Source organism: Pelophylax lessonae (assembly GCF_965119305.1).
Source record: "Pelophylax lessonae genome assembly, chromosome: 12".
Classification (NCBI taxonomy): Eukaryota; Metazoa; Chordata; class Amphibia; order Anura; family Ranidae; genus Pelophylax; species Pelophylax lessonae.
Window position 1 is genome coordinate 4753083 of NC_138779.1, and position 22529 is coordinate 4775611.

The following is a 22529-nucleotide window of genomic DNA, read 5'->3' on the forward strand; positions in this document are numbered from 1 at the left end:
TGTCTCTCTTTTCCTCCATATGTGTGTGTCTCTCTTTTTCTCTCTCTCTTACTCTGTGTGTGTGTCTCTCTCACCCATTCTCTTTATCGCTCTCTCTTTCTCTCTATCTGTCACTCTTCCTCCATGTCTCCGTCTTCTTCCATGTCACTCTCTCTCCCATCCTCTTTGTCTCTCTCTATCTCTCACTCTTCCTCCATGTCTCTTTCTCCTACTCATGTGTCCTCCATGATCCTCTGTCTCTTGTTTTGCCTCCTACTTTCCAGGGAATTCCTGTTGCCTGTGGGACTCCTGTTTCCATCCAAGAGCGGAGACTACACATTGGCGTTCACAATGGTTGGTGTTTTGTGCAGCCGCCTCAGGTTGTGGTGGTTACACCAGAGAGCAGAGCCATGAAGGGGCATTCTGTCACTAGCCTGAAGAAGAGACAGGCCAGCAGTCAAATACCAAGGTATGTCTGATCACTCAGAGATCTTTGTCTGCGCTATGGGATATTATCTCAGAATTCTGATATATTGTCTGAAAAATGATAAATGGTTTTCAAATTCTTTACAAATAAATCTGTGAAAAGTGTGGCTGCATTTGTATTCACCCCCTTTACTCTGATACCCCTATCTAAAATCTAATGGAACCAATTGCCTTCAGAAATCACCTAATTAGTAAATAGAGTCCACCTGTGTGTAATTAATCTCAGTATAAATACAGCTGTTCTGTGAAGCCCTCAGAGGTTTGTTAGAGAACCTTATGCCTCGTTTCCACTGAGTGGTACGGTACGATACGGAACGGTACACATTGTGTTTCCACTGCCAATAGTACCCTTTCATGATAGGCGTGGTGTAGCAGGAAAGCTGTGATAGACGATTCTCTGTCAACCAATCAAAGTTCTGCAGAGTGTAGCTCCACCCTGTTGGTACGGTACTAATGTGCGTGGTACCCCAACGAAAGGGTACCAAAAAAGTGGGACGGTACGGTTCGGAATTAGGGTACCATTCATAATGGAAACGGCAAAAATAGCGTACCGTACCGAACCGTACCAGAAAGCTCAGTGCAAACAAGCCATTCGTGAACAAACAGCATCATGAAGGCCAAGGAACACACCAGACAGGTCAGGGAAAAAGTTCTGGAGAAGTTTAAAGCAGGGTTAGGTTATAAAAAAAATCTCCCAAGCTTTGAACATCTCATGGAGCGCTGTTCAATCCATCATGGGAAAATGGAAAGAGTATGGCACAACTGCAACCCTACCAAGACATGGCCGTCCACCTAAACTGACCGGACGGGCCCCTACCAAGACATGGCCATCCACCTAAACTGACCGGACGGGCCCCCTACCAAGACATGGCCATCCACCTAAACTGACCGGACGGGCCCCTACCAAGACATGGCCGTCCACCTAAACTGACCGGACGGGCCCCTACCAAGACATGGCCATCCACCTAAACTGACCGGACGGGCCCCTACCAAGACATGGCCGTCCACCTAAACTGACCGGACGGGCCCCTACCAAGACATGGCCATCCACCTAAACTGACCGGACGGGCCCCTACCAAGACATGGCCGTCCACCTAAACTGACCGGACGGGCCCCTACCAAGACATGGCCATCCACCTAAACTGACCGGACGGGCCCCTACCAAGACATGGCCATCCACCTAAACTGACCGGGGCCGGGCAAGGAGAGAATTTATCAGAGAAGCCGCCAAGAGATCCATGGGAACTTTGGAGGAGCTGCAGAGATCCACAGCTCAGGTGGGAGAATCTGTCCACAGGACAACTATTAGTCGTGCGCTCCACAAATCTGCCCTTTATGGAAGAGTGAGAAGAAGAAAGCCATTGGTGGAAGAAAGCCATAAGAAGTCCTGTTTGCAGTTTGGGAGAAGCCATGTGGGGGAAACAGCAAACATGTGGAAGAAGGAGCTCTGCTCAGATGAGACCAAAACTCAACTTTTTGGCCTAAAAGCAAAACGCTATGTGTGGTGGAAAACTAACACTGCACATCCCCCTGAACACACCATCCCAACTGTGAAACATGGTGGTGGCAGCATCATGCTGTGGGGAGGCTTTTCTTCAGCAGGGACAGGGAAGCTGGTCAGAGTTGATGGGGAGATGGATGGAGCCAAATACAGGGCAATCTTAGAAGAAACCCTGTTAGTGTCTGCAAAAGACTTGAGACTGGGGCGGAGGTTCACCTTCCAGCAGGACAATGACCCGAAACATCCAGCCAGAGCTACAATGGAATGGTTTACATCAAAGCATATTCATGTGTTAGAATGGCCCAGTCACAGTCCAGACCTAAATCACATTGAGAATCTGTGGCAAGACTTGAAAATTGCTGACGCTCTCCATCCAATCTGACAGAGCTTGAGATATTCTGCAAAGAAGAATGGGCAAAAATGTCCTCTCTAGATGTGCAAAGCTGGTAGAGACATCCCCAAAAAGACTTGCAGCTGTAATTGCAGGGAAAGGCGCTTCTACAAAGTATTGACTCCGGGGGGTGAATACAAATGCAGCCACACTTTTCACAGATTTATTTGTATCATTTATCATTTTCCTTCCACTTCACAATTATGGCCACTTTGTGTCGGTCTATCACATAAAATTCCAATAAAATACATTTATGTTTTTGGGTGTAACATGAGAAAATGTGGTAAATTTCAAGGGGTGTGAATACTTTTTCAAGGTGCTGTACATGAGGCAAACCTTCACTTTGCAAAGAATACCCAATCGTGCAAGGAAAATAAAACAGCAATTTTGCTTGCACATGATTGGATGATGAAAGTCAGCAGAGCTTTTGCTAATTTACTAAGCTCTGGAGCAGCTGCACTTTGCAAAGTGCGCAATCTATTTGCCTTTAGTAAATCAACCCCAATAAGGCAGTAATAGGGAAAGATCAGAGACCACAGCTGATACTGGGGATTAGTCCTTTGCCCTTTGACTCAGTAGGTGGAGTGTTGGACCTTTGTAGAGAGACCTCTGCTTCCAAACAGCTGGCAGTGGACAGGCTTTTCTGCTCAGGCTGTGGCCGCTTTGTAACCACTTCAGCCCCTGAAGGGTTTAACCAGGCCTTGCGTTACTTTAACTGACAATCACGCGGTCGTGCGACGCTGTACCCAAATACAATTGATGTCCTTTTTTTCCCACAAATAGAGATTTCTTTTGGTGGTATTTGCGATTTTTTTATTTTTTGCACTTGAAACAAACAAAGACCGACAATTAAAAAAAAAAAAAACAATATTTTTTACATTCTGCTATAAAACCCATCCAGTAAAAAATGTAAAAAATCTAATTTCTTCATCAATTTAGGCCAATAGGTATTCTGCTACATATTTTTGATAAAAAAAATTCCAATAAGCGTATATTAATTGGTTTGCGCAAAAGTTACAGCGTCTGCAAACTAGGGATTATTTTTATGGTATTTTTATTTTTTTACTAGTAATCGCGGTGATCAGCAGATTTTAGCGGGACTGCGACATTGCACGGACAAATCAGACACTAACTGACACTTTTGGGGGGACCAGTGACATTACTACAGTAATCAGTGCTAAAAATATGCACTGTCACTGTAATAATGACACTGGAAGGGAAGGGGTTAACATCAGGGGCGATCAAAGGGTTAAATGTGTCCCTAGGGCAGTGATGAACCTTGGCACCCCAGATGTTTTGAAACTACAATTCCCATGATGCTCATGCACTCTGCATTGTAATTGAGCACCATGGGAAATGTAGTTAAACATCTGGGGTGCCGAGGTTCACCATCACTGCCCTAGGGGTTGCTTGCTAACTGTGTGGGGGAGGTGCTCTGATTTGGGGAAGACAGAGATTCATGTTCCTGCTTAGCAGGAACACAAGATCTCCATCTTCTCCCCTATCAGAACAGTGATCTGCCTTGTTTACAAAGGCAGACCGCGGATTTGCCTCTCTCGGGAACGATCGCTGGTGGCCATCGGACATCGGGTCCGCCGGACGCGCTAATTGCCTTCTCCTCTGTCCAATCAGCACGCGATAGCACCTCCGGCGGCTATGCGTGCCACCTAGTGGTTATTATAGGAAATGACGTACAGGTACGTGATTTTTCACAATAGAGCCGACCTGCTGCAGTAAATGTACGTTCGGCGGTCGGCAAAGTGGCTAACCACTTGCCGACCGCCCCATGCAGATTTACTGTGGCAGGGCGGCTCGGCTGTGCATAATCACGTAGATCTTGTGATTAGACACAGCAGGAGCTGGACCACGGGAGGAGCGGGCTCGATCACCGCCGGCCTCCCACAATCTTTGGAGAAACTTGACAGGAGAGCCGCCTGCCTATGTAAACAAAGTAGGTGGCTCTTCTGTCAGACAGACACAGTGAGATCGTTTGTCTCAGCTAAGCTGAAACCCTGATCTCTGTGTGCCTGGCACAGAGCCCTCTCACGGTCAGTAAGCATAATTAGGCTCACACTTAACCCCTTGATCACCCCCAGTATTAACCCCTTCCCTGCCAATGTCATTTATACAGTAAGGCTACATTCACATGTCAGCGTAGCGATTGCGGGCAGAATCACAGCGATTCTGCCTGTGATCCGGAAATCATTGCAAATTGCGGGACGCATGTGCGTTCCCCGTGATTTGCAATAGCACCCCAAACGCTGTGCGATATTGCCGCCATTTCCTCCTGCCGAATCGCGGTAACATCGCGCAAAAAACATCGCGGGACGCATGACGCCTAAAAAAGGTACAAAGGAGGAGGGAAGAGCGCCACTTGAGTGCAAGATTATGATTTATTATGAAATCAATACGTAGTAACTTACATTAAAGTAAGGATAAAAGCATCTGTCAGGTCCAAAACGGTTCCACGATGGTGAGAGGGGTCCAAAGAATCCAGGGTGCCTCAGGTACAGAGCGCCAGACCAGCTGGCTGTGTGCGTCTGGGCAATCAGAAAGATGCGGCCGTGGAAGGAACCGGAAGGCGTCTGACGTCAGCAGCAGGAAACTGGCAAGATGGCTGAGGGAGCTTCAAGACGCATTTCGGAGTCTGAGCGAGGGCCCGGGCAGGGCATGCCCACTCCTTCTTCAGTTGAAGTCTCAGTTGAAGAAGGAGTGTCACCTGGCCATCTTGCCAGTTTCCTGCTGCTGACGTCAGACGCCTTTCGGTTCCAATCCATATACGCCTATTGAGATTTTTTTTTTTTTTTTTACCAAAAACATGTAACAGAATACATATTGGCCTAAATTGATGAAGAAATTTGATTTTTTTTTTTTTATTGGATGTTTTTTAGCAGAAAGTAAAAAATTATAAATCTTTTTTAAATTGTTTATAGCACAAAAAAAAAAAAAAAAACTGCAGAGTTACACAAATACCGCCAAAAGAAAGCTCTACTTGTGGGGAAAAAATGACATAAATTGAATTTGGGTACAGCGTCGCACCATGCAATTGTTAGTTAAAGTAACGCAGTGCTGAATTGCAAAAAATGGCCTGGTCATTAACCACTTAAGCCCCGGAGGATTTGGCTGCTCAAAGACCAGGCCCTATTTTGCGATTCGGCACTGCGTGACTTTAACAGACAATTGCGCGGTCGTGCGATGCTGTACCCAAATTAAATGACGTCCTTTTTTTCCCATAAACAGAGCTTTCTTTTGGTGGTATTTGATCACCTGTGCGATTTTTATTTTTTTGCGCAATAAACAAAAAAACAGCGACAATTTTGAAAAAATAACAATATTTTTCACATTTTTTTATAAGAAATTCTCAATAAAAATTGTAAAAATCTGATTTTTTTTTTACATTTTATGCCAATTTGTTTTCTGCTACATATTTTTGGTAAAAAAAAAATCGCAATAAGCGTATTTTGATTGGTTTGCACAAAAGTTATTGTGTTTACTAACTACGGGAAAGATTTATGTCATTTTTATTATTTTTTTTTAACTAGTATTGGCGGCGATCTGCTATTTTTTTTTTTTGTGGGACTGCGACATTGCGGCGGACAGATCGGACCCCTGAATGACATTTTTGACACTTTTGGGGGTACCAGTGACATTACTACAGTAATCAGTGCTATACATATGCACTGTTACTGTAAAAGGAAGGCAGGGAAGGGGTTAACTTTATTGGTGATCAAGGGGTTAAGTGTGTCCCTAGGGGCATGATTCTGTTAGGGGGTGTGGCTAGTGAAGTAATCACAGAGACATACGATCCTACATAGCAGGATCGCATAGCCTCTGTCATTACTTCAGTGAGAATGACAGACGGCTGTGTTTACAACAGGGAGAATGACAGACGGCTGTGTTTACAACAGGGAGAATGACAGACGGCTTTGTTTACATCAGGGAGAATGACATACGGCTGTGTTTACATCAGGGAGAATGACAGACGGCTGTGTTTACAACAGGGAGAATGACAGACGGCTGTGTTTACATCAGGGAGAATGACAGACGGCTGTGTTTACATCAGGGAGAATGACAGACGGCTGTGTTTACATCAGGGAGAATGACAGACGGCTGTGTTTACATCAGGGAGAATGACAGACGGCTTTGTTTACATCAAAGAGAATGACAGACGGCTTTGTTTACATCAGGGAGAATGACAGACGGCTTTGTTTACATCAGGGAGAATGACAGACAGCTGTGTTTACATCAGGGAGAATGACAGACGACTGTGTTTACATCAGGGAGAATGACAGACGGCTTTGTATACATCAGGGAGAAAGACAGATGGCTGTGTTTACATCAGGGAGAATGACAGGCGGCTGTGTTTACATCAGGGAGAATGACAGACGGCTGTGTTTACATCAGGGAGAATGACAGACGCCTTTGTTTACATCAGGGAGAATGACAGACGGCTTTGTTTACATCAGGGAGAATGACAGACGGCTGTGTTTACATCAGGGAGAATGACAGACGGCTTTGTTTACATCAGGGAGAATGACAGATGGCTTTGTTTACATCAGGGAGAGTGACAGACGGCTGTGTTTACATCAGGGAGAATGACAGACGGCTGTGTTTACATCAGGGAGAATGACAGATGGCTGTGTTTACATTAGGGAGAATGACAGACGGCTTTGTTTACACCAGGGAGAAAGACAGACGGCTTTGTTTACATCAGCTGTCTGCCTTTCTCCCTCTCCTGCGGGAGATCGCGAGTGGCTGGCGGACATCGGAGCCGCCGCTCACACGTGCGGGGAAGGCAGTGAACGAGCGGGGGGGGGGGGTGGTAGCGCTCGGGGGGCGAGCGACGTACAACTACGTCACTTTGCCTGTAGGGGGCTGACTGCCGCAGTAAATAGTCGTGCGGCGGTCGGCAAGTGGTTAAGGGGGGGGGGTAAAACCTTTCCGGAGCTGAATGGTTAAAGAAGACAAGCTGTAACAATTTTTACACTTCATTTTATTGCACCTGAAATGTATTTTAGCTGATTTATACCGAAAGTTCAGTTGGGCTGTAAATTTCGTTTTTTTTTGTTTCATCAAAAAGAAAACGGAAACATAAATTCTATTTCTTGGTTTTTAAACACGATGACACATTGCTGGAAAGGAACAAGAAAAATGCCAAAAAAAATGAAAAGCCTTCAAGGCAGAGAAGAGCGTCTCTTCCTTTCCTGTGATAGGTGACAGCTTTAGACCTGACTGAGCTGTGATAGGGGGAGGGGAGGATGAGCCGTGTGGGTGATGCCAAGTGAAGGAGACGTAACGCAAGCTTTGTCTTCCCGCAGTTCTGCCGCGCTGGTATTGAGGAGCCGCATACGTCTGCCTGAGATGGTCAATGACCGCAGATTCGCCATCGTCTTCCTACTGGAGTATGTCTTCACTGTGCCCAGCGGAGTTGGCAGCAAGGTACTGTAAAATATGTTGTATCCTCCACTCTATGGCCCCTTTCACACCTGTGCGATCCTGCGATTTGGGACGGCAAAGTTGCATGATTTCCAATGAGTACCGTTCATATCTGTATGACTTCAAGTCGCAACAACTTCAAAGTAGTTGGTTCACTACTTTTGTCCGCTTTTTAATGTGTTTTGAGGTCCAAAGACATAGGCATTGCTTCAAGTCCAGTCAAAATCGCGGCAACAAAATAGTGTGGTATCGTCTTCATATCTCAGGTTGTTGATATTTCTCCCTGCGATCTTAATTCCGGCTTGTGATTCGTCAATCCTGGCATTTCGTATGATGTACTCTGCATATAAGTTAAATAAGTAGAGTGACAAAATACATTTTTTGCCGCCAGGGCCAGGACAGGGGGTGGACAGACGAGGCGGCTGCCCTGGGCGCAGTGTGTATTGTAGGTATGGGGGCACCACAAGTTCCTTTTACTGTAAGGTTGACAGAAATAGTGACAGCGGCATCCCTACTTCTGTCAGCTCAGTGCTGGAAGTGACAAGGAGAGGAGGGTAGAGCCGGGAGGAGGTGCGGTCTGTGCTCTCTCTCCCCATCATCCTCATGAGCTCTCACCTAATGAAAGGGGGAGGGGTGTGATTTGGCATCATTGCCCTGGGTACTGGATGTTCTTGTCCCAGCACTGCTTGCCGCACTCCTTTCTCAATTTTCAAGCAGTCAGTTATTCCATGTCCTGCTCTAACTGTAGCACTATCCCTGTAGGGCTTGCTGTGTGATGACTTCTTGGGTCTCCTCTGATTACCTGCAGTTGCGCGGTACTCAATAAACAGTCCAGATTTGGTTTTGTATTTATTGTGGAACTTGGATGGGAGAAGGGAATAGCAGGGGTGGCCCATCCATTGGGGGCGCAGGGGGCGCTGCTCCCCCCCCCCCCCCCATCCATGCGTCCCTAATCTACATGCAGGGCGCCGGAGGCATAGATTCCAATGGGGATTTTTTTTTTTTTTAAGCACATGATTAGAGCCAGAGGCTCTAATAGGCTTCAAAAAAGGGTGGGCTCGGGGCGCAGAGCACTGCGCCCTGAGCCCACCCAGTTGTGTGACAATAGCGAATGAATATTCGCTATTGTCACACTGACTCTCCTCCTAGCCAATCAGGAAGAGGGTTGTGAGACCCCTTTCTGGATTGGCCAAAAGTAGAAGCGATCTTGGCCAGTGGCCAGGAAGAGGGAGGAGACACACGGCTGGAGGAGAAGGACAGCGGCTCAGCCATCCAGCACTCCCCGACTCGGACAGGAGGAAGGAGGAGGTAAGGATGCAGACCATTGGGGGGGGGGGGATATGTCGCCTGCCAACTGACTGACTGACCGACCAACGGGGAGGGGGGGGTGCGCATTGGTTTGACGCCCCCCCCCCGAATTACAGAGCACCAGCCGCCATTGGGGAATAGTGGGATGCTCCAACTTGAACTATTCGCAGTATATAAGGACAACTCTCACTTGGCCTCACCGGGTTATTTGTAGAAGCAGTCACACTGCTTTTACCATACTGCCACCTGTATGGAAGACTTTAAGTCCTTATGCTCTCCATAGCAATAGACTTAATGCAACTACATTATCTTCAGGATACCCTCTAGCAGGGCTGCTGTTAGAAATCATGGGGCCCCATACAGCCTACCTGGCAGCCCCCCCCCCCCACCCCCAAACAGTTCAAGACAGTACTTTCACAAAAAATACACTAAAATCATTATTAGCGGGCACAAACATAACAGAGAACCCTTTTATAATTGTTTTTTACATTTAAAAAAAAAATTCAATTTTTTTTAAATGTTTACAATTATTTTATTTTACAATTATTTTAAATTATTTATTACAATGTTTAATCAATATATATATTTTTTGTATACATTTATATTTTTTTACAGGACAGGGAAGCCTACAGTGCTGTGGGAGGGGGAGAGGGCCACATGAAAAGGGGACACACAAGAAGGGGGAGGATCAGAAGCAGGCAGAACAGGGAGGGGGGATCAGTGTCGGAGAAGTAATTACAGGTATGATGCCCTGTGTCTGTGTTTCTCCCCGCAGCAGCTGAAAGCTGGCAGGAGGGGGAGAACACTGGCTTTCAGTTGCTGCAGAGAGCCGCACGGGGATTTGTTCTGTAATTGCCCCTCCTCCCGACCGCACCGATTCCCCATGCTGTCGGGGCCCCCCTGTGTGTCCGGGCCCCCTACAGGAGGACTGGTGGTCCCCCCTATCAGCAGCGCTGCCCTCTAGCATCCCCTTCAATGAAGAGAGATAACACCGCTCAGGCTAGTCAAAGTCCACGATTCAAGGTGGATGCTGAACCTCGGCTCACCACCAGGAGAAGCAGTAAATAAGAAAATGGTCACACACCACCATGGAAACCAATGAAGAAAAATTCCTTTATTCACATAAGAGGTACAAGGTACAGCAGGGTAGGACAGTAGACGCGTTTCACACGACTTCTACGTGCTTGTTCAGTTGGTAGTGAAAAAGCACGTAGCAGTCGTGTGAAACACGTCTACTGTCCTACCCTGCTGTACCTTATACCACTTATGTGAATAAAGGAATTTTTCTTCATTGGATTCTATGGTGGTGTGCGACCATTTTCTTCTTTTATACTCTAGCATCCCTTTGACTGACACCTGTCTACTGACTCTTGTAGCAGAAGGGGGTGGCCCTCTCAAGGCAGGCCCCATGACACAGGTCTGTGCTCACTGTCAGGAGAATCAGATCCTCTTCAGGGTCTCCCTCCCATTCAGCTCTGCAGAACCTCTGGGTTCAGCTCCTCTCTAAATCCCAGGCCCTCGGGTCGACCACCTGAGGCCGCATGGCAGCTTCTATAGAAGAGTGGCAGCGCTCGCAATCTAAAAGACCCCGAGCACATGTGCTCTTGGCATTTATACAGTCACCCAGCATGCACCGAGGCACTTTCCTCTGTCAATCACCAGGGCTGTAACAATGCCTGTGCCCTTACTTGTCAGGTTTCCTCCCACTGTCTTATATGCCTCTCTATTAAACCATTGGGAAGCATTTCAGACAAACTGAGATGTACCTGAGCACAATGAGCAGACATCATGATTCATCTGCTCTCTGTTAGGCAGAGAGCAATATAAATTTACCTGGCAATCCTGGTAAGGAGAAAGGAGAAACTATACTCTCCCACCTTGGAGGGAGCTACAGAACTGTTGCCTCTTGACTTGCATACAGGTTTTTTTTAGAAGGCAGGTCAGGTGGTCTGGTATTTCCAACTCTTTGGGTATTTGCCACATTTGGGAATGTTTAGTTCCACTTTAAGTCAGAAAACATTGGGGTGATGATCAATGTTCCCTTTAAGCTGTGCGCATGCGCGGACGCGCAGTCTAATTGAAGGTCCCGCACAGCAGAAATCGAGACCGCGCAGCCGCAGATGACGTGAAGGTAGTGAGTCACTACCTTCACGTCGTCTGCGGCTGCGCGGTCTGAATTTAGTGACCCCTACCGAAGAAGTCAACGCTTGGTATGCGCCGGCGTAACGTAGGGGCGGAGCCTGCGTGCTGCATGCCGTCTCTCTTCCTGGCTGGAAATGCGCCTGCATTGTGCCTTCTGTGATCGGGGAGAGGCTGGCTGGAGTCTCCTGGGACCGTGGATCTCTATACTAAGATACAGGCTGTGACAGACCCGTGACTGGTGAGAGGACAGTTATCTAAGGATTATATATTTTTGATTTTAATTGTTTGGATTGTGCACTTCACATGTTATGATAAATATGAGTAATACCAGCGCCATCTAGTGGCCAAATAGAAAAGATAACTCCTGATGTCACCAGCGCCATCTAGTGGCCAAATAGAATATATTACCCCCCGGTGTCATCAGCGCCATCTAGTGGCCAAATAGAATAGATAACTCCTGGTGTCACCAGCTCCATCTAGTGGCCAAATAGAATATATTAACCCCCGGTGTCATCAGCGCCATCTAGTGGCCAAATAGAATAGATAACTCCTGGTGTCACCAGCTCCATCTAGTGGCCAAATAGAATATATTAACCCCTGGTGTCATCAGCTCCATCTAGTGGCTGGCACAATTTATATTCACTATATGATTTGTAGCACCATTTGTATTTTAGATTGATTTTTGGAGTAATCACAATTTTTTGCGCTGATAGCCTTTGACGACGTGAATCCACTCAGGATTTTTGGTGAAATTGCTCAGTCTAAAGGTTTGCGCTCAGAAATTTTTTTATTTGCTCAGCACATTAAAAAATTAGAGGGAACATTGGGGTGATGATATATTACCAGTTGGGATGCAAGCAATACTCAGTGGAGTCCTTCTTTAGATTCCCCAGCTGGCTGCCTATAGACTCCATGTGTGAATTGTTATTGTCTATAAAGTTGCAGTTTCCGCTGCCTCCCATCTGCTGGCGGAGATAAGCTGGACCCTCAATAATGGTGGGGGGTTCTGATTTCCTCCATGCCACTTTCTGTACTTTACACACAAGTAGTTTTCAATCACCCCTCTCCTATTATCCCCCCTCCCCCCCTCAGTATCTGGAAGAATCCCTGGACTTGATTATATTCTGCTCTTTTCTTTGCAGCGCCGGTTAGATTTATCAGTCTGACTTTCAATAAATGTTTCTGCTTCTCTTAACATTTTTAAGTGCGTTATTTAACGAGGAGGCAAGAAAAATACTTTCCTGTTTGTGCTTTCCTTTTTTTTTTTTATAAAAAAACCTCTTTTATGGGGAATAAAATTGCTTCTGCCTTTTACAGCGTTCTTCATTGTGACATTTCCAATCTGAAAAGATCGCTTCGCTGTCATTAAATTGGAGGACTCTGAAACAGTTAAAGGAGGACTACAGATTTAGCGAGATATTTAGGAGTGCAACTGACAAAATAATACAATTCTGATTGATACATTGATTGACACTGAGAGTAAATTTACATTAGTGCATTGATCTACACTCACCGGCAGTGGCGGCTGGTGCTCGGTAATTCGGGGGGGGGGGGAACCAATGCCCGACCCCCCTCGGTCGGTCGGTCAGTCAGTTGGCAGGTGATCCTCCCCCCCCCCCCCCAACGGTCTGCCTCCTGTCCTCCTTTTGTCCAAGCCAGGGAGTGCTGGATGGCTGAGCCGCTGTCCTTCTCCTCCAGCCGTGTGTCTCCTCCCTCTTCCTGGCCACTGGCCAGTAAGATCGCTTCTCCTTTTGGCTAATCGGGAAAGGGGTCTCACAACCCTTCCTTCCTGATTGGCTGGGAGGAGAGTCAGTGTGACAATAGCGAATATTCATTTGCTATTGTCACACAACATGGTGGGTTTAGGGTGCAGTGCTCTGCGCCCTGGACCCACCCTTTTTTTAAGCCTATTAGAGCCTCTGGCTGTAATCACGTGCTTAAAAAAAAAAAATCCCCTATTGGAATCCATGCGTCCGGCGCCCTGCATGTAGATTAGTGGGCCAGACACATGGATGGAGGGGCGGCGCTCCTGCGCCCCCCAATGGACAGGCCGTCCCTGCTCACCGGCCACTTTATTAGGCACACCTGTTCATTCGCTTGGTAACACAAATTGCTAATCAGCCAACCACATGGCAGCAACTCAATGCACAGTCAAAAAGAAAAATGACCGTACTCAGGATCTTGATGAAAACATCAAAGTATTTATTCCTCACCACAGGTAAAAGCTTTGACAGTACATCACAGGAACATGCAAAAGGTTGATGCCTTTCACGATACTGTAGATCGCTTAGTCATAACCACACATAGAATGTTGGTGGGATGGCTGCATATGAAGGCAACATAACAACTGGAGACAATTAGGGGTAATTATCACACCTCAGATCAATTTGCCAGAAGATGCCTCTCATCTGCAGCTGAAAAACCCTCAACCAACATACTGAAAAAAAGACAATTCATCACAATACTTCTATTAAAAGAAGAAATAAATAAACAAACTATCATGTAGTCATGCATTTAGGCATCTAGACGTGGTGAAGGCAACTTGCTGAAGAAACTGAGCATCAGAATGGGGAAGAAAGGGGATTGTAGTGACTTTGAACATGGCATGGTTGTTGGTGGCAGACGGGCTGGTCTGAGTATTTCTGTGATTTTTACACACAACCATCTCTCTGGTTTTTACAGAGAATGGTGGGAAAAAAGAGAAAATATTCAGTGAGCGGCAGTTGTGTTATGTGAACCCATTTACAAATACAAAGCCTTCTGTGAATGGACACTGGAGGGGGAGGGGCAGGCAGAGCTGATTCTGTATGAGAAAGCAGAATCACTCCTGTTTTCTTCTAGCAGTTAGTGATCTACAGTGATCTAAAATGTTCTGGATTACTATGGGTCAAGTCCAACGAGGAGCATGCCCCTGGACTGATCTCTTTAATTTACATTTTTACTGAGCCCCAGGAATACAGCTGTTACTATACTTTCAGCGCTCTGACGCTGGACCTTCTGGTCTCAGCTCTTGCAGCTGCAGAGTTGTGTGAAGCCATTCTGTCCGGCCCTCCCTTTCTCCTGCCCAGTCATTTTATATTTTGTGAACCCATTTAAAAATACAAAGCCTTCTGTGAATGGACACTGGAGAGGACCGGCAGGCAGGGCTGACACTGTATGAGAAAGCAGAATCACTCCTGTTTTCTTCTAGCAGTTAGTGATCTACAGTGATTGCACAAGTGCATCACAGCACCCTTACCTCTGCCTTTACTTTCCATGTGCCTTGAGAGCTGTTATTCAGTGAGTGCAGACTGCACTGTAGCCACACCCAAGGAGTGGCTTACTCTATATCCCCATGTGATACAGTTTCTTCACTGCCAGGCGGCACAAATGATTATATACATCACAAATTACTAGAATCAGACAAGCCTTGAGTGGGATAAAACTGAACTCCAGGAATTCATCCACTTTTAAAAAAGTTCTGAATTACTATGGGTCAAGTCCAACGAGGAGCATGCCCCCTCCTGGACTGATCTCTTTAATTTACATTTTTACTGAGCCCCGGGAATACAGCTGTTATACTTTCAGCGCTCTGACGCTGGACCTTCTGGTTTCAGCTCTTGCAGCTGCAGAGTTGTGTGAAGCCATTCTGTCTTGCCCACCCTTTCTCCTGCCCAGTCATTTTGTATTTTGTGAACCCATTTACAAATACAAAGCCTTCTGTGAATGGACACTGGAGGGGGAGGGGCAGGCAGAGCTGATTCTGTATGAGAAGGCAGAATCACTCCTGTTTTCTTCTAGCAGTTAGTGATCTACAGTGATTGCACAAGTGCATCACAGCACCCTTACCTCTGCCTTTACTTTCCCTGTGCCTTGAGAGCTGTTATTCAGTGAGTGCAGACTGCACTGTAACCGCGTACAAGGAGTGGCTTAGTCTATATTCCCATGTGATACAGTTTACAAATACAAAGCCTTGCCCACTAAGCTGGGGGGTATGGCGGTGCCCGATTTTGGTGCGTATTATTTAGCAGCCCAGTTATCTCATTTCTTTCATGTTAATAATCTCGATGCCCGTAGATACATGGCCTTAGTTTGTCATCCCATAGTTGCTTCGGGTCCTCACCCTTTTTGTGATATCCTTCGGGGTCTAGGGGGACCCTCGGGCTCCCCTACGCGTGGTGGTATCTCTTTTCATTATAGGAAAATTTGGGACCTGGCCTCTCCAAAACGGGTGACCCCCGGCTGCATGCTATGACCCCCCTTTGGCACATACCGGAATTGCTTCCATTGCCTGACCCTGGCCTGTGGATGTCCAAGCCCAAGGAGGTTCTCTGTCTCTCCCATGTTCTGCACGATGGTGCGATTAAAACCTTTACCCAGATGCGGGGGTGGATTTTCACCTCCCACCTATCATGTTTTTCCGATACTACCAACTTCGACATGCCCTGTATACGCAATTTGCTGGTCTCTACCCTGTGTTGCCCACTGTTGACCTCCTGGACGTTATAACCGGTTCTGACTCCCGTAAACGTATATCCCTTTTGTACGAATTGCTGACTACTAAAACCTTGGCTTATAGCATTTGCCCTTCCTGGACTATAGATGCTGGTGACCTTTGATGATGACGACTGGAGCGATGCTCTGGAAACTTGCACACTGGTCTCTCCAAAACTTTCTGATAGATTGACCCAAATATACATAACTCATAGATCCTATCTCTCCCTAGACAGACTGGCCCGATTTGACTGGTCCCGGAGCCATACCTGTCCTAAGTGCCTACTTTCCCCGGGTATGTTTGGACACCTGATATGGCATTGTCCTCGTATTAGGGGCTTTTGGGCACAGGTGATGCAGTTCTTACATGATCGCATGGGCTCTCCTGCCTCACTAGACCCCAAGCTTTGTCTATTGGGAATATTTCCTGATGAAGACATTGATAAACACAGTACTAAATTCCTCAATTAATATTTAGCGCCAAGAAGCGTATTGCTCGTACCTGGATTCAGCCTGCTTACCCTGATCTCGCCATGTGGATAACGGATGTTAACCAGTCCCTGTCTTATAAGAAAGATATCTATACTAATAGGGGTTCCCTACAACGCTACCACAAGATATGGGACAGGTGGCTTCAGGACTTGCACACATGCTCTCCTCGTTGATTATTACACACCTATGCGGCCCCCAGATGTGCTTTTGATATGCTCTACATCAGTGCTCCCCAACCTTTTTATCGCCGCGTACCGGTAAACGTTTGATCATTTTTCAGTGGCCCGCTTTTTTTTATTTATTCCCCGTTTCAATGCAGAGATACCAGCGTGCCCCCTTTCAATGCACAGAGACCAGCATGCCCCCTTTCAATGCACAGAGACCAGCGTGCCCCCTTTCAATGAACAGAGACCAGCGTGCCCCCTTTCAATGCACAGAGACCAGCGTGCCCCCTTTCAATGCACAGAGACCAGCGTGCCCCCTTTCAATGCACAGAGACCAGCGTGCCCCCTTTCAATGCACAGAGACCAGCGTGCCCCCTTTCAATGCACAAAGACCAGCGTGCCCCCTTTCAATGAACAGAGACCAGCGTGCCCCCTTTCAATGCACAGAGACCAGCGTGCCCCCTTTCAATGCACAGAGACCAGCGTGCCCCCTTTCAATGCACAGAGATCAGTGTGTCCCCTTTCAATGCAGAGATGCCACGTTCCCCCTTTCAATGTAGAGATGCCAGCGTTCCCCCTTTCAATGCAGAGATGCCAGCATTCCCCCTTTCAATGCAGAGATGCCAGTGTGCCCCCCTTTCAATGCAGAGATGCCAGCGTTCCCCCTTTCAATGCAGAGATGCCAGCGTTCCCCCTTTCAATGCAGAGATGCCAGCGTTCCCCCTTTCAATGCAGAGATGCCAGCGTGCCCCCCTTTCAATGCAGAGATGCCAGCGTTCCCCCTTTCAATGCAGAGATGCCAGCGTTCCCCCTTTCAATGCAGAGATACCAGCGTTCCCCCTTTCAATGCACAGAGACCAGCATGCCCCCTTTCAATGCACAGAGACCAGCGTGCCCCCTTTCAATGAACAGAGACCAGCGTGCCCCCTTTCAATGCACAGAGACCAGCGTGCCCCCTTTCAATGCACAGAGACCAGCGTGCCCCCTTTCAATGCACAGAGATCAGTGTGTCCCCTTTCAATGCAGAGATGCCACGTTCCCCCTTTCAATGTAGAGATGCCAGCGTTCCCCCTTTCAATGCAGAGATGCCAGCATTCCCCCTTTCAATGCAGAGATGCCAGTGTGCCCCCCTTTCAATGCAGAGATGCCAGCGTTCCCCCTTTCAATGTAGAGATGCCAGCGTTCCCCCTTTCAATGCAGAGATACCAGCGTTCCCCCTTTCAATGCAGAGATGCCAGCGTGCCCCCCCGCGAGACCAGTGCACTTACCTCAGGCAGCGGCGGCTTCTCCTCATTCCCCCGCGTCTCCTCGAGTCCTCAGTCCTCCCGCCTCCTCCTCGGCCAATGGCATGGGGTTTGCCTTTCGGCCAATAAGGAAGCCGGAGGACCCGCTTCCTGATTGGCCAGGAGGAGGATCCGTGTGACAATAGTGAATTTTCATTTGCTATTGTCACACAATAGGTGGGCTCGGGGCGCACTGCTCTGCATCCCGGCGCCCCCAACCCAACGGCTGCCACTGCCGAGACAGTAAAATAATTTAAAGTTCCTTGGGCGGCCCGGTACCGTTTGATCCATGGACCGGTACCGGTCCACGGCCCGGGGGTTGGGGAACACTGCTCTACATCACTTGTACTCTGCTGTCCATATGCTTGTTGCTCATGAGTTCTCCTTATTTGCCTGATTTGTTCTTCAGACCTGCCAATGGCTTTGACTTGTGTTTTTCTGTATCAGTATTTGCTCCCTCATTTTGTCACATAGCCCTTCCCCCACACAGTCAGTAAGCACATTTAGGTACACATTAACCCCTTTGATCTCCCCCAGTGTTAACCCCTTCCCTGCCAGTGTCATTTATACAATAACAGTGCATATTATTTTGCACTGATTACTATAGTAATGTCACTGGTCCCCAAAAAGTGTCAAAAATGTCAGTTAGGGGCCCGATCTGTCCGCCGCAATGTCACAGTCCCGCTAAAGATCGCTGTCATTACTAATAAAAACAAAAAAATAGATAAAAATTCCCAAAAATCTATCCCGTAGTTTGTAAACGCTATAACTTTTGCGCAAACCAATTAAAATACGCTTTTTAAGATTTTTTTTAACCAAAAATATATAGCAGAATACAAATTGGCCTAAACTGATTAAAGTGGAGTTCCGGGCACAAAATCGCTGGATCTTCTTCACCTGAAAAGGAATTGGATAGTTAGGTATATATTTTTTTTTTACTTACCTTGTAATTGTAGATAGAAAATACTCACCTATTCTTCACTTCCTCCCTCTGTGGCCGCGGCTCCGCCGTCACTTCCTGTCTTGCAATGATTCCTGGGAGCTGAACGTCATCGCTCCCAGGAATCAATGCGATGGCACCGGCCCCGCTCATCACTTCCGGGGCGACGCCGCATTCCCTGCTAAACAGCTTCTGGGCATGCCCAGAAGCTGGGGAGGAATGCGGCGCCGCACCGGAAGTGACGAGAGGGGCCAGTGCAGGCGCATTCTGGGAGAAGAAGACGCAGAAGAGGATGGCGCCGGCTTCAGCTGCCCACAACAGAGATGGCAGCACTGGAGAAGAAAATTTATAAGTGAGTATTTCATCTTGCAGGTAAGTGCGAACCGGGACAGATCAGAGGCTATCCATTGTGGAATGTACTAGCCCTGACTGTCCCGGGGGTATGTTCACTGAAAAAATGATTCTGTGCCCCGAACTCCACTTTAAAAAAATTCGATTTTTTAAATTTTTTTGATTGGGAATGTTTTATAGCAGAAAGTAAAAAATGTCACCGGTCCACCCAAAAGTGTCAAAAATGTCACTTGGGTGTGCAATCTGTTCGCCGCAATGTCGCAATCCCGCTAGAAATCGCTGATCACCGCCATTACTAGTAAAAAAATCAATATAAATGACATAAATCTTTCCCCTAGTTTGTAGATGTAATAACTTTTGCGCAAACCAATCAATATACACTTATTGGGATTTTTTTTTACCAAAAAATATGTAGCAGAATAAAAATTGGCCTAAAATGATGAAAAAAAAATTTATTTTTTTTTTATTGGGAATGTTTTATAGCAGAAAGTGAAAAATATTGTTTTTTTTTTTTTTTTGTCAAAATTGTCGCTCTTTTTTTGTTTATAGCGCAAAATCTAAAAATCGCACAGGTGATCAAATACCACCAAAAGAAAGCTCTGTTTGTGGGGGAAAAAAAGGACATCAAATGTATTTGTGTACAGCGTCGCACGAGCACGCAATTTTTCATTAAAATAATGCAGTGCCAAATCGCAAAAAATGGCCTGGTCATTAACCACTTGCCGACCGCCGCACGACTATATACTGCGGCAGTCAGCCCCCTACAGGCAAAGTAACGTATGGGTACATCGCTCGCCCTTGATCCTGTAGGGGAGAGCACAGCGCGTGTGACTGGTAGCTCCGATGGCCGCCGGCCACTCGCAATCTCTCTCAAGAGAGGGAGAAAGACAGACGGCTGATGTAAACACAACCGTCTGTCATTCTCCCTGGTGTAATGACAGAGGCTTTGCAATCCTGCTATGTAGGATCTCATGTCTCTGTGATTACTTCACTAGCCACGCCCCCTACCAGTTAGGATCACGCCCCTAGGGACACACTTAACCCTTTGATCACCAATTAAAATAACCCCTTCCCTGCCAGTGTCATTTTTGCAGTAACAGTGCATATGTATAGCACTGATTACTGTATAATTGTCACTGGTACCCCCAAAAGTGTCAAAAATGTCAGTCAGGGGTCCGATCTGTCCGTCACAATGTCGCAGTCCCGCAAAAAAACTTGCAGATCTCCGCCATTACTAGTTAAAAAAAAAAACAATAAAAATTACAAAAATCTTTCCCGTAGTTAGTAAACGCAATAACTTTTGTGCAAACCAATCAAACAATGCTTATTGCGATTTTTTTTTTTTGCCAAAAATATGTAGCAGAAAACAAATTGGCCTAAAATGTAAAAAAAAATTGATTTTTACATTTTTTTTTCAGAATTTCATATAAAAATGTGAAAAATATTGTTATTTTTTCAAAATTGTCGCTCTTTTTTTGTTTATAGCGCAAAAAGTAAAAATCGCAGAGGTGATCAAATACCACCAAAAGAAATCTCTGTTTGTGGGAAAAAAAGGACGTCAAATTCATTTGGGTACAGCGTCGCACGACCGCGCAATTGTCTGTTAAAGTCACGCAGTGCCGAATCACAAAATAGGGGCCTGGTCTTTGAGCAGCCAAATCCTCCGGGCTTAAGTGGCTAAGGGGGTAAAACCTTCCAGAGCTGAAGTGGTTAAGTGACACTCCTCTCTTCCCCGTGGCCTAGATAGCTGTATAACGTACGGTTCCGTAGAATGCTCTCTTATGTAGCACCAGATAACACTGCGACATGTGCGATCTCAGCTTGTTGGGAAACTGTGTAACATGTCGGGGGATGGTGATGATTACTTCTCAGACACATTTTAGCATGTTTTTGGATCCTTGCACTCTCATTTACTTGCAAATCCACTTCCGCAGTACAGCCTGAGATGAACAGGTATTACTGGTAAGAGGAGGTCTTCTCTGTCCGCTGCATTTCATCACTGCTCTTAAAGCTCAACTCCGGGCAAATAAAAAATATATATTGCAGCTCTGTAATTAACCACTTTAAGACCGGAGGATTTTCCTGCTTAACATCCAGGCCACTTTTTTCAACTTGGCACTGCGCGACTTTAACTGACAATTGCTTGGTTGTGCGATGCTGTACCTAAACTAAATTTACGTCCTTTTTTCCCCACAAACAGAGCTTTCTTTTGGTGGTATTTGATCACCTCTGCGCTTTTTATTTTTTGCGATATTAATAAAAAAAGAGCGAAAATTTTGCGAAAAATTTACATTTTCTACTTTGACTGTTAAAAAAATATCCACTGTATTCAATTTTTGTCATATATTTAGGCCAAAATGTATTTAGCTACATGTCTTTGACAAAAAAAAAATCTTTTTAACCACTTTAAGACCGGAAGACTTCACCCCCTTAATGACCAGGCCATATTTTGCAATTCGGGACTGCGTGAATTTAACGGACAATTGCGCGGTCGTGCAACAATTTACCAAAATAAAATTGATGTCCTTTTTTCCCCACAAACAGAGCTTTTTTTTGGTGATATTTGATCACCTGTGTGATTTTTATTTTTTTCACTATAAACAAAAAAATAGCGACAATTCTGAAAAAAAAAATATATATTTTTCATATTCTGCTATTTAACATTCTCAAAAAAAAATTGAAAAAAATCTAAATTCCTGACCATGCCATATTTTACATTTTAGGCCAATTTGTTTTCTGCTACATATTTTTGGTAAAATAAAAATCGCAATAAGCGTATTTTGATTGGTTTGTGCAAAAGTTATCGCGTCTACTAACTACGGGAAAGATTTATGTCATTTTATTAATTCATTATTTTTTTTTACTAGTAATAGGGGCGAGATGCGACTTTTAGCGGGACTGCGACCTTGCTGCGGACAGATCGGACCCCTAACTGACATTTTTGACATTTTTGGGGGGACCAGTGACATTACTACAGTAATCAGTGCTAAAAATATGCACTGTTACTGTAATAATGGCATTGGCAGGGAAGGGGTTATCCCAGGGGCGATCAAAAGGTTAAATGTGTACCTAGGGGCGTGATTCTAACTGTATTGGGGCGGGGCTTGTGAAAAGATCACAGAGACTTGTGTTCCTATACAGAAGGATCACAGGGCCCTGTGATCATTCCAGAGAGAAGGACGGTCGGATGTGTTTACAACAACTGACCGTCCTTCTCTCTCAGAGTGGAGTGATCGCGGGGGACAGGCAGCAATCGGAGCCACCTTCTCCGTGCATCGGAGTCCCCGCTGCCGAGTGGGGGCAGGAGCGTGCCCCCTTGCTGCAGGCACACGACCAATGTATACCTACGGCGGTTTGCTAAGGAGAGCCAGCCTGCCGCAGTTTTTTGGCGGCGGGCGGTCCGAAAGTGGGTAATAATACATCAATATTTAACCAATTTGCTCCCTTCATGACCAGGCCATTTTTTGCTATTCAGCACTGTGTTATTTTAACTGGTAACTGCACGGTCATGCAACACTGTACCCGAATAAAATTGATATCTTTTTTTTTTTCACACAAATAGAGCTTTCTTCTGGTGGTATTT

General features: G+C 46.1%; 1 protein-coding gene across 1 annotated transcript in view; it reads left to right on the top strand.

The window, feature by feature from the left end:
- Positions 1-22529, top strand: part of LOC309568384 (nephrocystin-4-like) — a 350057-nt gene that overhangs the window by 112521 nt on the left and 215007 nt on the right. Inside the window, exons 6-7 of the mRNA XM_082274044.1 lie at positions 264-448; positions 7676-7796. Of these exons, the coding sequence (XP_082130170.1) occupies positions 264-448; positions 7676-7796 (306 nt within the window). The remainder of the gene's footprint in view (positions 1-263; positions 449-7675; positions 7797-22529) is intronic.